At 41.2% G+C, this 17,988-nt stretch overlaps 1 protein-coding gene across 4 annotated transcripts in view; it reads left to right on the top strand.

Annotated features, from left to right (window-relative positions):
* LOC115113350 (DNA nucleotidylexotransferase) overlaps positions 1 to 17,988 on the top strand; it is a 143,542-nt gene that overhangs the window by 44,319 nt on the left and 81,235 nt on the right. For all 4 annotated transcript variants that reach the window (XM_065012862.1, XM_029640891.2, XM_029640890.2 and 1 more), the window contains 3 exons: positions 1,898 to 1,969; positions 2,187 to 2,310; positions 4,234 to 4,366. In XM_065012862.1, coding sequence (XP_064868934.1) covers positions 1,898 to 1,969; positions 2,187 to 2,310; positions 4,234 to 4,366 — 329 coding nt within the window. The remainder of the gene's footprint in view (positions 1 to 1,897; positions 1,970 to 2,186; positions 2,311 to 4,233; positions 4,367 to 17,988) is intronic.

Below are 17,988 nucleotides of genomic sequence, written 5' to 3'. Positions count from 1 at the left end.
CTGCAATTTGCACCACTTCTGTAGAATCACCCATATACACTTGTGCATGCACATACATACACATTTCAGACTTCAGCCGCAGTCCATGTAACATATGTGCAGTCACACACGCAGTCACACACACGCACACACACACACACACACACACACACACACACACACACACACACACACACACACACACACACACACACACACACACACACACACACACACACACACTTTTGAGAAGACTGTCCTGTCACATCAGGTCAATCCACCCCACCCTCCCTGAACACAAGTTCACAAACATCTTCAGGGCAGAAATCGTTGCAGGCTGTAGAGTGTCAGAGAATGCCTATTTGAATTGAATGCTAAAGCCACAGCTGGGTGAGATCTATGGGCAAATCCATGCAGGTCTGAAATTCAGGCAACGTCTCAATACGAAATGCATGGTGAGAAAGAAGAGAGAGAGGACTGACAGCTAACCTCTCAAAGCTCAGACACAGTCTTTATCCAAAAGGATGACAATTCTTTATGTTAAGTAAAGAAGGAAACTGTCTTGAGATTCCCACTCATACTGTCATTTTGCCTGATATAGGTGTTCGCTGAGAGTCCGTCATTACCTAACCTACTTCTCAGAGTGGCTCCTTACAGAACACAATCAAAAAAACTAAACCAGTGGCATGATACAAAACAAAGTCAAACTAAAAAGAGTGAAGCCCAAACGTCTCACATGTCCGTGGACATCGGAGTGACACCCAGTAAGCAACCACTGAGTCGAGTATTGTTGAGTGAACATCAGAGAGGAAAAAGCTAAAAAACAACTTAGTAGTAGCTAGTAGTGAGCACCGAGGTTGATTACCAGCATTGAGCAGTGAACTCTAGGCCGAAAAGTATATTCTACTTTCAGATTCCAAGAACACAGGATGAGATGTTACTATCCTTTGTGCAAGCACTTCCAAGAGTTCATGAACAGTGAGCCTGGTGAAATTTGGGGAGCGCATCGTCAGTAGTGTAGCTGCTTGTTCATCGTTACAATATTAACCTCAAATTTGTAAACGCTTCTCCACGAGTTGTGTCCTCTGAGATGACCAATTATGGTTCTATTAGATAATTGTGATGTTGTTTGGAGTGTTAATCCTACACCAGGGTCCCCCAGCAGGTGGACTGCAGGACGATTTTGTTTTGGCCCCCCCACATTTTCTGAGAAAACAATAATGATACTTTTTTTTTAATCATTATTTTTTTAATGTTGGACATAAAGTGATTTTAATTTTGGAAATCTGTTCCAAAGTATTCCCACGCATAATAGAGAGATATACAGTATGTGATCATTTGCTAAATGTAAGCAGGGTTTAAAATAATTGTGATATATATATATATATATAGTCAAATATTCAAATATCTGTTTTCTATCTTATTGCGGTAATTTTGCTTTTCTCTAATCATTTGTAATTATGTTCTGGCCCCCTGAACATGCGCTCGAGAAAGAATCATCCCGAATCGGATGAATCTAGTTGATGATCCCTTTATTACACCCTTTGATAAATGTGATGTGGAGACACTTACAATGTGACCAGCAAATTAGTTCTGCTCCCCAGAGAGGAGAACACTATTAGGCTCGGGAACAAAGCCTGTTCAAAACAAACATTTGGAGCTGTGGAATATAACATCCTGAGCCTTTCATTACAGCTATTATGGAATTAATCCGATGCTTAACCATACCAAATATAAAATTTATAGAATAGGAATGGAAATGAGCATCAAAGGGGTACTTGATTTAAGTATAATCTGTTCTTAAATGAAAAGCAATTACTCAAGCTTTATAACTGTTTTTAGAGAAATTACTTAGAACTTACCAGCAGTTTGGCAGGTAAAATCAATATATTAATGTAGTCTACTTGATTTTCCACAGGAGATCCTTACATTTGGCCGCTCTTTTAAAGTTGAAGAGATACGGTGTGATGAACGATATCAGGCACTTAAGGTAAGTAGCTCAAAAGGAACTTATTTTGAAATTCTTTTGAAGTCATAGACATACCATGGCTTTTATTTCCTGTACATTTCCACCAAATGATCATTGTATACACCTTACAAATGCTGCCATTAAGTATTTATATAGTACAAGTACAAGTAATTCCGCCTCCCAAAGAGGTCCAATCTGACAATATGTTCTCTTGAGTACATCTGTCCTCCCCTGCCAGCTGTTCACCAGTGTGTTCGGGGTTGGACCCAAAACAGCTGAGAAGTGGTACCGCAGAGGGCTGCGCTCACTCCAGGAGATTTTGACCGAGCCCAACATCCAGTTGAACAGGATGCAGAGAGCTGGTATGAACAGGAGTGGCACACAACCTCTTCTCTTTCTTTTGATATCACAACATAAATATTGATCTAGGATCAGTTTAGCCTTTTAGGTCATGATGAATACGATTATGTGAAGAGAGAGGATCCTAGATCAGTACTACTGCACTAATCTGATACTCTTTTTGAAAACAGTCCCTAATTATGTTAAAGTAATGTCCTAGAGTAGGTTATTTACCACAGCAGTAGACCCCCAGACAATTAGCACTTCACGGAGAGAAGCTGAGACCTCAGGGGAAACTAGGTAGCCAGTAGGCAGATGGTACTGTAGCATACATTGTCTGATTCTCTGTAATAATGGTATGGGAATAATAATGCATTTTATTTTGTAAAGTGCTTTCGTGCATCAAACAAACACAACAACATGTTCAGTCACCTCCTTGTCTGAGGAACTAGTGAATAAACAGGATAATGTCAAGCCCTGCATGTTCTTTTCAAAAGTGTCATGGAATGTAGGCCTACATTGAACACCACACGTTGGCTGCTACTGTAGGCTGAATGATAGAATGTTCAAATGTTATGGGATGCATTTTCTCCATTGTTTTTGATGGTAGACCACTCTGATCAAATAGCCACAGGAGCGTACTTGACCACTGTCTGAAACTACAATTTAAAGAGGGTTGTGTTCACAGTAAACGCACAGAATTTTCACAACATTCAAGTTTGCGCTCAGTAGACTTGGGAATGTGCTTGGTGGCAATTTTTTTTAGGGAACATTGGTACTAGCACAAAAGAAACGTGGCACAGTGTGTAAATAATAACACATTAGCACAGGAAATTAAGAAATGGATTAAAATGCTGGAAGTGAATGATAGAATCAAACAATTAACTATGCAAATGAGCAAAAGCTGTGTGTATTATGGAAATAGATCCCTGGCTGAAATAGAACCTGTCTCTAATAGTGTTCAGTGATTTAAGCAAATTAACACCCAGGCTATTAATTGAAGTGTTAAGGTACCCTTGTTATTTTATCATTGGCTTGGCGAAGTCTTCCTAAACCACTCTTTTATTATCTGTTCTATAATGGATAATAATGTTTTATTCAATTCAATTTCTACTCAGATACGTTTTTTTGGAAGCAGGTGAAATTTCCAGTAAACTAAGCTGAAGTTAGAGAGTTTCAGCATTCTCTGTCGCTCTTGAGCAGTTTTTTGTGAAAGAGCAACCCAGATCGTGAACCTTTTTTGTCTTAGCAAGAGTATGACGTTCTTATATTGTTACACTATATGTTATATTTAAATATGTTTTATATATATATATATATATATATATACTGTATATGTAGTATATATTTTGAAACATCCATGATTGTCAACTCGGAAGAGTGGAGGAGAAAGGTAGAGAGGAAAGGCGAGGCGAGTACAGAAGTGGAGGGTAAGTCTGGAGAGAGAAAATAGCATATTTCTTATTGTCACATGAATTTAGAGTAATACCTGTTGTCCTTGAACATCAATTAGGTTATATTCTCACTCTTAATTGTATTTTTTGTGGCTTAGAGAGCTTTAGCACTTAGGTGTGCAGTGTTAAATGCATTCCCCATGTATGAGACATTTCATTTGCACATGAGTATGTCATGCAGCATGATACGTTTCATCTAGCTTTACATCAGCACGTTTAAAACATCAAATATATTCCATGTTGAAATCTTCATATTAAACAGCAAAAGTATTCACTAAGTTGATAGGTTATACTCAGGAGACTATTTAACAGCTTTGTGATTCTAGTTCATATTTATTGTTATTTCATTATATATTTGACATGTTATGAAAATCCACAAAATTCTTGAATACTTCCAAAGTTACAGGTAAATTACTATACTGTACATCCTCCACAATTCTACTGCAGCTATTGCCCACTTCAGACAGACCGATTTGGACATTTTCCCTTCAGGTTTCCTGTATTACAGTGACATCTCCAAGGCTGTCAGTAAAGCCGAGGCCAAAGCTCTTGGATGCATCATCGAAGAGACTGTCCACTGGATCGCACCCGATGCTATACTGGCTCTGACAGGTGGCTTTCGCAGGTACAGTACAACTCTTGTCTCAGCTTGCTAGTGTACATGTATTTGAGTGTTTGTAGAGTTTGAAATAGTAGGCCAAATACAACACTGTCTGTACAGTATGCAATAGTCTTAGTTCCTTGTTGTTGTCTGATGAATACAACCCCACTGTTTTTTTAAGAATGATACAAACCATGAGCGGGTCCATGACCCTCTAGCTGTCCAATTTATTCTCTCTGACTTTTTCACAAGCACATACACACGCACGCACGCACGCACGCACGCACACACACACACACACACACACACACACATTACAGAGTGGGGATTCCCTAGAGTCTAGGAAATCCCCTCTGTAATTTGTGTGTGTGTGTGTGCATATTTGTGCGTGCACTTGCATGTGTGTGCATGTGCTTGTGAAAAAGTGATAGAGAAATAAATTGGACAGTTCAATCTGCCTTGACTTACTCCAATATCTGTTATGCACAAGGAGTTCATTCTACATACTTTATGACATACATGGTTCGTTAGTTCCTGCCAAGAGAGAAGAGAGAAGAGTGTGCATAGAAGCATCAAGCATATATGGTACCCTACAGTAATTACTACAGTAGCTACATTCACATAAATTGCTGGCTAGGCGGCTACAAAGGGAGGCTCTTTATGCCAATTTCCTTTGTGCTCTATTTATGTGTGACACAGTGTGCTTCAGTGAGTTCGGAGCTCTGGGCTCTATGGTGGTGTAAAAATGTGGTGGTGTGGTGTTAAATAATGCAAGAGCAGTCTGCCATAAGGACATGCGCTTCTCTTCTCTACGGGAATGACAGACCTGCTGCTGGTTAGCCAACAGTCTGTAACACTTACAGTTGAAGTCCCAAGTTTACATACACCTAAGCCAAATATCGCATTGCCTTTAAATAGTTTAACTTGGTTAAAATGTTTCAGGTAGCCTTCCACAAGCTTCCCACAATAAGTTGGGTGAATTTTGGCCCATTCCTCCTGACAGAGCTGGTGTAACTGAATCAGGTTTGTAGACCTCCTTGCTCGCATACTCTTTTTCAGTTCTGCCCACATATTTTCTATAGGATTGAGGTCAGGGCTTTGTGATGGCCACTCCAATACCTTGACTTTGTTGTCCTTAAGCCATTTTGCCACAACTTTGGAAGTATGCTTGGGGTCATTGTCCATATGGAAGACCCATTTGCGACCAAGCTTTAACTTCCTGACTGATGTCTTGAGATGTTGCTTCGATGTATCCAGATAATTTTCCTACCTCATGATGCCATCTATTTTGTGAAGTGCACCAGTCCCTCCTGCAGCAAAGCACCCCCACAACATGATGCTGCCACCCCCGTGCTTCACGGTTGGGATGGTGTTCTTCAGCTTGCAAGCATCCCTCTTTTTCCTCCAAACATAACGATGATCATTATGGCCAAACAGTTCTATTTCTGTTTCATCAGACCAGTTGACATTTCTCCAAAAAGTACGATCTTTGTCACCAGCTTTTTTTATGGCAGTTTTGGAGCAGTTTGCTTCTTCCTTGCTGAGCGGCCTTTCAGGTTATGTCGATATAGGACTTGTTTGACTGTGGCTATAGATTCTTTTGTACCTGTTTCCTCCAGCATCTTCACAATGTCCTTTGCTGTTGTTCTGGGATTGATTTGCACTTTTCACACCAAAGTATATTCATCTCTAGGTGACAGAACGCATCTCCTTGCTGATTGGTATGATGTCTGCGTGGTCACATGGTGTTTATACTTGCGTACTTTTGTTTGTACAGATGAACGTGGTACCTTCAGGCGTTTGGAAATTGCTCCCAAAGATGAACCAGACTTGTGGAGGTCTACAGTTGTTTTTCTGAGGTTTCGGTTGATATTTTTTTATTTTCCCATGATGTCAAGCAAAGAGACACTGAGTTTGAAGTAAGCTTTGAAATACATCCACAGGTACACCTCCAATTGACTCAAATTATGTCAATTAGCCTATCAGAAGCTTCTAAAGCCAATACATCATTTTCTGGAATTTTCCAAGCTGTTTAGAGGCACAGTCAACTTAGTGTATGTAAACTTCTGACCCATTGGTATTGTGATACAGTGAATTATAAGTGAAATATCTGTCTGTAAACAATTGTTGGAATAATTACTTGTGTCATGCACAAAGTAGATGTCCTAACCGACTTGCCAAATATATAGTTTGTTAACAAGGAATATGTGGAGTGGTTGAAAAACAAGTTTTAATGACTTTAATGACTAATCTCCTTGTTCTCTGTTGTCATCCCCCAACCATCTCTCTCTTTCTTTCTCTATATCCCTCTCTCTTTCCCTTTCTCTCTCTCTCGTTCTTTCTCTCTCTCTCTGACAATACAGTATAATCCTTGATAATACAGTATAATCCTTTATACACAGTAGGTAAAATTGGTGGAAAGAGAAACACACTGATTTCTTTTTCTTCAAATTTAGTTTATTTTTCTTTATTTTTCTACTTTTTAGGATGTCCCACTCCCCACCCCCCCAGGCTATTTCTATAAAGATTCCAGTCACCTTACTGTGGATACTTCCCTCAATAATAAATGGTGGAAGTATAGTTCTTTGTAACGCTCTGGGCAGCCACACTAGCATACTGAATCGATTAGCATTTTCGTCCCACATAGGCCTGTGTACCAATAACCTCTCCGCTCAAGTGTGGTTGATCTTCTGGAAACAGCTGTAAATGTCCCATGACTCTTGCACCCTATGGAGGGATGACAGCTGGAATGATAATTGATTATGTAAATATCGTCTTCACTGGGGGGGAAGAGGGGGAGATTAAAAAGTGATTAAAGCATCATGGGTAGTTAACATGATTGGAGTTGAGAGGAGGAACTGTAGCTGATTTATTTGATTGATTTGCAGCTACAAGACGTGTTTATTACCCAGAAAGCTGGGGACGTCCTGAGGACATTCAGCGACATTCCCAGTAGGTCTGTAAGGTTCTGCTTTTCTTTTCTTAGTCAACCTTGTGTTCTTTTTCTTTGTGTTCTTGGACGTAGCCCAGTTTCTTTGTGTTCTGGAACGTAGCCCTGTCTTTCATTTTTGTTCATTGATTTCACCTGTGTTCGTTTCTCACCTGGTCTCATCAGCTCCCTACTTAGTTCATTTCTTTCTTTTTGTAGGGTTGTGAGATATTGTTTGTTTTTGACCGCCTACCTCTGTTTGACCATTGCCTGCCTGTGACCACAATTCCTGCCTTCTGCGAAGGCTTAATAAACTTAATAAACATCTGTCGCTCTCTGCGCATGAATCTACCCTATTTTCTCCCTGAGCATTCATTACAAGGTCACTTAAGGGTTTCGGCGCAAGTTTATTCAAGTTCTGAGAATGTTCTAAGAACGTTGTGTGATTGTCCCAAGGGATCGTTCTCTGGGGGACCTTTGTCTAGTTCTCAGTATGTTACTGGGGACAACGTCAGGACTTTTTTAGTCTGTTAGAAGGACCTTTATTTTACTAGTCCTTAGAACGTCACATGATGGTCCCAAGGAAACATTCTAAGGGGGACCTTTATGACCTGGGGACGTTTTTAGGATGTTTTTGGAACATTGTGTCATGGTCACCTGAACGTCCTTGGACCATTGTGTCATGGTCCCCTGGAGGTTTCGTCTAGCCCTTTAACGTGTATGAACACAGGGATGTGATCATTCTACAGTGGTCCCTGCAGCGTATGCTCAAACCGATGTGATTAGAACACTTCATCAGAATGTCTAGTTACGATTGACGCAACAGGCAGCTTTTGAGCTGGCCAATGTTTCTTCATAGAACATTTTTCAGTCTTGACAAGGTTATGTCCTCAATGTGAGCAGTTTATTTTTAGATGTAATGTTCAGACATTCACAGTAGCAACAGCATAACATAATTCTCATCCACATCGGAAAATGTAGGCTACATTAGTCCTAGTGCTAACTGAGTAAAAATGAGCTGACACAAGCCGTCATATTTAGCCAACTCTCAGCTGATAGAAAGCATAATATGTATTAGCTAATACCAATTACTATTTACAATTCATCACATCATGGGTGAGCTCACAAGTGATTGAAATAATTGAGCAAAATACTTTCTAAAAGTCTCAAGTAATCCCACGGTGGATAGAGTTTGTGCGAGCCACCATGTTTGTTTTTCTGTGTCAACCAAAGATAAGAGGTGACCAGATGAGTTGGGTCTGCTTGCAGTATGCATGTCAAATGTGACGTGGGTGTGTCGTCTACCATCATTCACTTCTGGTAGTTTACTCGAAAGATGAGTGAACCATCCCTTCACTTCATTTTGCTGTAACCTCCTTGGTCTGGCAGACGTTTACGTGCCACCCAGACCACATTGAATGATGTCAAGAAACATGGCTCCACACATAGCCGGAAAATAACTTACCATTACCTCATCATACAACCGTAAAAATATATATTTTACACACATCATATGCGTCCATTACAATCTATGCAAGAATCGGAATGCATGAATTGTCACTAGTACTTGAAAACATGAAAAAACAATAAATAAAGAAATGATTACCACACAAACCATTTTCTGATAGTGATTTATTGATACAAGATGCCCGTGCCGGTGTGATAAAATTACTGATGATTTGTCGCCAGATGGTTTGTTTATCTTTCTACCATTGTCGGTAGAGGGAGTAGCTAGGCCTACAACCACTATATCACGTCGGGGACAACTGTTATCAACAAGGTGTTGATTCTGTCAAGAGAGCACTGGACTAGACATCTTTGTCCTAACAACTTGGCAGCTCTATCTTGCTTCCTTGAAAGTGGCAACTGTCTCTCTGTTTCAGCTGCACATGTTTTAGTAAACTCAGCAAAAAACAAACATCCCTTTTTCAGGACCCTGTCTTTCAAAGATAATTCGTAACAATCCAAATAACTTGACAGATCTTCATTGTAAAGGATTTAAACACTGTTTCCCATGCTTGTTCATTGAAGCATAAACAATTAATGAACATGCACCTGTGGAACGGTCGTTAAGACACAATTATGAAAACTTAGGACACTAAAGAGGCCTTTCTACTGACTCTGGGAAAACACCAAAAGAAAGTGTCCCAGGATCCCTGCTCATCTCCGTGAACATGCCTTAGGCATGCTGCAAGGAGGCATGAAGACTGCAAATGTGGCCAGGGAAATAAATTGCAATGTCCATACTGTGAGACGGCTAAGACAGGATGGACAGCTGATCGTCCTCGCAGTGGCAGACCACGTGTAACAATACCTGCACAGGTTCGGTACATCCAAGCATCACACCTGCAGGACAGGTACAGGATGGCAACAACAACTGCCCGAGTTACACCAGGAACGCACAATCCCTCAATCAGTGCTCAAATTGTCCTCAACAGGCTGAGAGAGGCTGGACTGAGGGATTGTAGGCCTGTTGTAAGGCAGGTCCTCACCAGACATCACCGGCAACAACACTGGCTATGGGCACAAACCCACCGTCACTGGACCAGACAGGACCGGCAAAAAGTGCTCTTCATTTTGTCTCACCAGGGGTGATGGTCAGATTCACGTTTATTGTTGAAGGAATGAGCGTTACACCGAGGCCTGTACTCTGGAGCGGGATCGATTTGGAGGTGGAGGGTCTGTCATGGTCTGGGGCAGTATGTCACAGCATCATCAGATTGAGCTTGTTGTCATTGCAGGCTATCTCAATGCTTTGCGTTAAAGGGAAGACATCCTCCTCCCTCATGTGGTACCCTTCCTGCAGGCTCATCCTGACATGACCCTCCAGTATAACAATGCCACCAGCCATACTGCTTATTCTGTGCTTGATTTCCTGCAAGACAGGAATGTGAGTGTTCTGCCATGGCCAGTGAAGAGCCCGGATCTCAATTCTATTGAGTACGTCTGGGACCTGTTGGATTGGAGGGTGAGGGCTAGGGCCATTCCCCCCAGAAATGACCGGGAACTTGCGGGTGCCTTGGTGGAATAGTGGGGTAACATCTCACAGCAAGAACTGGCAAATCTGGTGCAGTCCATGAGGAGGAGCTGCATTGCAGTACGTAATGCAGCTGGTGGCCACACCAGACACTGACTGTTACTTTTGGTTTTGAACCCCCCGCCCTTTGTTCAGGGACACATTATTCCATTTATGTTAGTCACATGTCTGTGGAACTTGTTCTGTATGTGTCTCAGTTGTTGAATCTTGTTATCTTCATACAAATATTTACACATGTTAAGTTTGCTGAAAAAAAATGCAGTTGACAATGAAAGGACATTTATTTTTATGCTGAGTTTAGTTGCAGTATTCTCTCTTCGTTTATGACAGCCTACAGCGAAGTGTTCATTACTGACACATTTGTAACAGTGCCCATTTCTTCCATCACGGTTGGACTCTTCACACTGTTGACAGCATCCTGGTTTGCTTTTACCATCACCACCATCAGAGTATATTATTTTGTACGTTGCTGGAGTGGTACTTCCCTATCTTTGTCCTATTGGTCTGAGAAAGGCTGGCTACTTCTGTGGTGAGGTATTGAAGAGTATCACAGATGGCTTTGTTTCCAGCTTTAAGCTTCTCAATCAGTGTATTTAGTTTAGGTGCGTGACCATTCCCCTTCCTAAGACCACTGACCTGTTCTGTGCAATCTTTCTCCTCTTCCTGAACTGCAACTACTTTAGCTTCTTTGCTCTTCAATAAGGCTGACATCTTGATGTTCTTTTCCATCTCCAGACTGTAGACAGTATTCATCTTCTCCAGTAATGTCTCGTCCTTCACATTTGGGTCCTGTAAGCAAGGCTTGAGATCTCCAGATATGACGTCATCTTGGAGACCTGTCATCACTGTCTGCAAGAACTGTGTTTGGATCAATTCTGGGTTGTACTGAAATCCAGCTTTAGCTCGTTCTGATGCAAAGAAGACTTTCTGTCTGATGCCCATTGTATGCACTAAGAACTGAATAGGGTTTTCTTTGGGTTCTTGAACTGTACTGGTCAATGAGTTTAACCTCTGGAGCGATCGACTGAATGACAGCTTCAACAATTTCACCTTCAACATAGACTTTTTTCAGATCTTTCAATCTGCATCTCAAGACTGTTGAAGTTCAATTTATCCTTCTGGCCAACTTCACCAATCTGACTACTGATTCAGAACTATTTTATGTACGTGGGGTGTACACCTGCACTCGTATTGGGTTATTATCTGACTCAATTGCACTGGCTGGTTTGTGAGAAGAAATGCCTGTAGCAGTAGTACTATCATCCGCCACAAGAGGGCGTCAACCACAACCGACTGCCCATGATCCCCATCCTGATGTACTGATGCATCTTCAACAACATCACCCATGTTTCCCAAGCTGTCAATCTGATAATTTACTGCCAAAAGCACTGCAAGTCCCTGATCTTTCACCTGAGTAACCACACCTCCCGAGTGGCTCAGCGGTCTAAGGCACTGCTTCTCTGTCCAAGCGGTCCCAGTGGTCAACAGTCCCTGGTTTTCAATCCAGGCTGTATCACGTCCGGCCATGATTGGGAGTCCCAATTGCGTCATCAGGGTTTGGCTGAGGTAGGCCGTCATTGTAAATAAGAATTTGTTCTTAACTGACTTGCCTAGTTAAATAAAATATACATCTCTCTCTAAGTACTGAATCATAGCTCTACTCAAACAAATTAGATGAATTTGCAATGTCCTCACAAATGTTTAGTTTCAGATTCTCGCAAATTTTCTTTCAGCTCACTCACTCAGGCAATTTCTTCTCAATTTCGACTACAACATGTTCCCTTTCTGATGACATTTTTATCCTTTACTTGGATTGTTCACAGCTAGAAAACAAGACAACTAACGGTTGGTAGTTTCTCTCTCCTCCATACAACAAATCCGCCACAGGATCATGCTTGCTAGCTAGCTATGTATTTTTTCCCATTGCAGTCTTCTCTTGTAGGTATTTTAACATTTTCACGTCTTGCTTTTTGTTTTAGACCGGAAACACCCTTGAAACACCCTGACAACTCCAGTCCATCTTTGTTTTGGCAACTTTATACGAGGGGCTTGGTTAAATTACTACATCTTTTGTTTTAGTACTGTAGGTCTTCTATGATAGCAATCACGGAACTGACTGACCTCTTGCATGATGGAATTCCCAACTTGATGTTATTTTTTGAAGAGACAGTGTACAATTTCCAATGCAATACATCTCAATAGGAAAACAGTGCTTTCACAATTAATTAACAGAATATTCCAATATATTACTTTTACAGGTATTTTACTCAACATTTTAGCTTCTTATAATAACACATGTCTTTACGGAGTCACACTAGTTTCTACAGGGTCACATTAGTTTCCAGGATAAAACATACAGTAAACAAACCATCTGTGGAAACACATCATCAGTATCACCACACTGGCAGCCAATCACATCATTTCACCCCTCTTGGCCCTGCTGTTGGCTTTGACTAGTCCCAGTCTGGAGTGCAAAGCCCCTGGCCATCTCCCTCTGAAGCAGAGTGCTCCAAACTTTTTCTGACAGAGGAGCTGGTGGGAGACATAGTGGAGGAGACCAATCACTATACCTTGGAGCTACAGGAGAAGAGAGAGCCACAGGGGTGGACCACCTGACGGGAGAGTGTGCGCTTAGCTATAATTACAAAATGGGGGCAGTGGATAAGGCAGACATGATAAACAGCTTTGTGTGTGTGTGTGTGTGTGTGTGTGTGTGTGTGTGTGTGTGTGTGTGTGCGTGTGCGTGCGTGCGTGCGTGCGTGCGTGCGTGCGTGCGTGCGTGCGTGCGTGAGTGAGAGAGAGAGAGAGTGATGTGGAAGGTGGTATTAAGTAGTAGAGGTGCACCCAGGTAAAAGTATAAAATATCAAGATATAGAAATAAAACAATATTACAAGTACCAACGGTGTAGGGCAGGACAGAGCTATGCAGGTCAAATTAATACACAGGCCAAAGCAATGGTCACGGTAAGACCAGGGCAGCTTCAAATAATGTGTTTATGATGCTTTCCGGACAACTGGGAACTCAGAAAAGTACGGTCAAATCATGATGTCTGCGATCTTCAGGTCGGAAAGTTGGGGCACTAGACAGAGGCCTGAGTTCCCTTTTGGAATTCCGAGTTGGATGACCGTTCAAAACGATTTTTCCCAGTCGGAGCTCGTTTTTTCCAGAGTTCCTAGGTGTCTTGAACGCACTGAAGTCGGAAGTCAGAGTTCCCAGTTGTTTTGAAATCGGCAATAGGATACAACACAAGCTAATCCTGCTTTGACGCCATTAGCATTGTTTTACAGAACTAACTTTTCTTTTTTTTACTACATAAGCACAATTGAGTATAACACCATAAAGGTTATGAAATCAGTACCTTGTGTGTCCGCTGTTATAAAGGAATACATTATGCCCTATACATAAATATGGTGTGCTACAGTAAAAATGACAACACAATATACAGAAATTGTATTATGATAATGTAATAAGGCACTTAGTAAGGAAAACGACAATGAAGGCAATACAGGTGCCAACCGGAAAATGCACCAGGAGGAAAAGTTCTGCCAGATTCTGTTCTGACTGAAGCACTGGTGGAGTACTTCGTCCGTCATCAAAGAGAAAAATTTGTCTGGCTCATCTAGATAATCCTTACCCTACATTAGCATAGCAAGCCTAAAATGTAAGTGATCCGCCACAGTGAAATGGGCTTCTTTTATGTGAATTAATGAGGAGGCAGAACATACCTCAATTCAAACTGCTGTTAGAAAATCATGGGAATTGACAAGTTGAACATAGCCTATAGATCATTAGCAGAGAGCGTGCCTTGGTTTTAGGGCAGTCCTGTTTGTGTAACAATCTCATTTTGGAACTCACATGTGCATAGAATAGTTCCCAGTTTGTCCCGGGGACATCCCCGAGGACGTTTTAGGACGTTCTTGGGAGGTTGTGTCATGGTTCTCTGAATGTTCTTGGGAAGCAGTGTCATGGTCCCCTGTATTTTTTGTGGTAATTTTTACCCCCTTTTTCTCCCCAAATTCGTGATTATGATCTTGTCTCATCGCTGCAACTCCCCAACGGGCTCAGGAGAGGCGAAGGTCGAGTCATGTGTCCTCCGGAACATGACCCGCCAAGCCGCGCTTCTTAAACACCCGCTCGCTTAACCCGGAAGCCAGCTGCACCAATGTGTCGGAGGAAACAGCGTTCAACTGACGACCGAAGTCAGCCTGCAGGCACCCGGCCTGCCACAAGGAGTCGCTAGAGAGCAATGAGCCAAGAAAAAACTAACTTCCGAGGTACCTTATTGTTTTTATATACCGGTTGCCAACACAGAAAGGCAAGGAACTACACATGTAAATTGAAAATGTTGCTTTAAGAAATACATTTATAATAAATACATTCCACCAGAAAAGGTAGTCCGGTCAAAAGTCTCATTGCTAGACTGGTTGCATTGCAACATAACCACAGGCTAGCTCACAAGCTTACATTAAATTTATGCAAAAACCGAGCATTTAGCGCTACTTCTAGAATGACAAAGACATGGCAATTATTTAATAATGTTGATCTGGATGAAAAATTGTCCCATGTTATCATTTGTTGTTGGCTTCCCCATGTAATCATTTGATTTTGGTGCCACGCTGCTGGAAATGAATGCGATTATTTTAGCTGGGGGAGCTGCTGCTTTGTTGTCAGAGAACAGTAAGTGCTCCACCACCTCCTCGCTTCCAGTAATTTTGAAGATGTTGAGTATCTGTGTCCTAAGACAGAGAATATTTCTCATGCCTCTAGTCAAGCTTCCAGCAGTTTCTGGATCATGGTGGTTCGGAAGCAGTGGTTTGTTTAAATCTGCGAAAAAGGCAGCTTTTTTGCAGTGTTTGGCAGCATTGTTGCTTGTTGTGAATTCGTGTCCTTATGTATACTCCATGCCAGACTGAGAGGGGCGTCGTTGATATGCCGGTACAAACGAGCTCTGTGTCCAGCGTAGCTGCTAATCCCATATTCTTCGCTGTTCATGTTTCTCACTGAACCATAAAAGTCCCGTAGGATGATGTTCAGCTCAGTTTTTGTTCTATTCCCAAACTCACAATCTATCCCTTTTTTCTAAACGCTTATTTTCTACATTGGCATGCTGAACTATTGTTGATATAGGCATTTTATCGAGGTGAAAATGTGCAATGATATCAAGGTGAAAAGGATAAACATCATAGTCATGATACAGTCTCACATACTGTACATACGGCTAAATGCTGTTATAGCCAATCAGCATCCAGTATCCAAACTACCCAGTTTATAATAAATAATAATTATTGTATGAATAAACATACAGAATGTAATCATTTATGTCAAAGTGTGCTAAATATGTAAGTTAAAAGCACTCTTTGTGTGTAAAGAGCTGACTGGATCAGTGGTTCACCAATCAGAGCCTTGATGGGCTTGGCAACAGTATCAAGGAGTGATGTGTTAGGAAACTACGGTGCACGTGCCCTGGGTAGAACATTCTGTTTGTTTGTTGGGAGAAGGTTTGTTTGTTGGGAGAAGGTTTCTTTGCGACCATCAGGAGACATCCCCGGGACAAACCTGGAACTAGACAAAAACCTTCATTACACAAAATCCCAAAACCTTGAGGGAGCCTGCAAGGGACCATGATCCAATATCCCAAGAAAGTCCTAAATATGTCCTCAGGGATGTCCCCGGGACAAACCGGGAACTAGACAAAACTTTCAGGGGACCATGACACAACTTTCCAAGAATGTCCTAAAATCTTCCTTGGGGATGTTCCTTGGGACCAACCGGGAACTAGACAAAATCTCCAGGGGACCATGACAAAACATCCTGATGACTTTAAGTGACCATTTCGTAATATCCCGGGACGCCACAACGACTCATTATTGTTTGCAGGCTATGAGGAAGAGATTTCAAGTATTCAAAGCTCAATGGAAGAGAGAAACAATCTAAAGCAGCCAGACCTGGGTGACTTTTTTACCTGCCTGGATTGTCGGGTGGGCAGGGTTTGCACTTTTGGGACTTTTCTATTGGTTCCATTGCATGCTGAAGCAAGCACATCTAAATTATTTCCAATTGTATTTGAACCCAGGTCTGGAAGCAGTTCAAAAAGTAAATACCATAATCTAATTTGCATCATGACTGGTTGCTATAGAGTTGTTCTTCGAGCCAGGTGACCCCCTGAAGTTCATAATCGAACCATCGACTGGCGAGAGAACATGCACATCGCCATGGAGATATTCTCAGGGTTGATGAAACACCTTTGCAGTGGAGACCTATTATACCAAAAATAAATGTTATTACATAATTCAAATGTTCTTAACAGTGAGGGGCCCTCCACTCATCCTCCTCTACATCACATAAAGGTGATAATAATGTAATAGCATAATATTACGTTACTGTAAGACAAAAAACATCACCTAATTTCTTATGAGATTATAGGATGGTTGTGCAAATGGTCACATTTTTCTCTAATAGGGCCAAAACTCAACACCACTCACCACTAGGCAAAATATGTGCTTTGCTAAAAAATTCGAAACAACACTGTACATAACTCAAGAAGAACGGTTGGCATGCAGATTCTGCATGGAAGTTTCACTGGTATAACTTGAATAATTATCATTCATGATTGACAGTGAGAAATGTGAATGGAGGGTGACCACAAATGTGACTGACTGCCTCAATTCGGTCTTATGTAGAAAATTTGAAATTGTGTTTTTTATATTGGATTAAAGTAGAGATTCCAAGCTATACAATTGTATATCATACATTGCAGTTGAGGAACAATGGGGAAGTAATTTTGCTTTGAAACTTGGAACTACACTTTGGATGGAACCCCACTTTTCCAGTAGGTGTCCCAAAATTTGGTACACCTACTGGAGAGCTCTTCTTTGTCTACACCCATTCAGCATCGTTCACACCCATCTCTTTAAGGATTCACATGTGAGGCCACGTGGTAAACACATGCTATATCAAATCAAATATATGTTTATTTGTCACATGCACAGGATACAGAAGGTTCAAACAGTACAGTGAAGTGGTTACTTGCATAGTAGCAATATCAAAAACAGAAAGTGTTGAGAAAAATATTTAATAAATATTTTATCATTACTAGATGATGCATACCCAACACACTTGTCTAAATTGATGGGTGATGTGAAGGAAATTCTATAACCACCCCCCAGCCACATCTAGCTAAGTGGATGGGTCACGATTGTCTAGACATGTACACATGTTCAGGAAATACAATATATGACTGAAATCCCCCCCAAACACACCTGGCTAGTTTGATGGATCGTGTAATAATCCGTTCGAAGTGGAGTTTTTTGTTTAGACATGTAGCTAGCTAGCTAGCTAACCAATGAACTGCCATAATCCCAACTCATACTACTACCAATACATCATTGTCATAGCTGTCCCATATACATCATTGTCATAGCTGTGGTATAAATGTGCAGCTACCAAACTAGGTTCAATGTTAGCTTGATAAGCTTAGGTAATAACTAGCAATGAAAATGGATTTCTGGTTTGAATAATATTACTACACAGATCAAACACGTAACGCTAGCTAACTAACAGTATTCTTTAACTTGCAATAAAAACTACTTTCTGACTAAATTAGAAACTTATATCTGAAAATGTAGCTAGACTCTTACCCGTCCGTATATGTGGATGAACGCTTCACGGCAGACTTGGAG

This window comes from Oncorhynchus nerka, linkage group LG28 (assembly GCF_034236695.1).
Source record: "Oncorhynchus nerka isolate Pitt River linkage group LG28, Oner_Uvic_2.0, whole genome shotgun sequence".
Classification (NCBI taxonomy): domain Eukaryota; kingdom Metazoa; phylum Chordata; class Actinopteri; order Salmoniformes; family Salmonidae; genus Oncorhynchus; species Oncorhynchus nerka.
This window is presented reverse-complemented; position numbering and strand designations above follow the sequence as displayed.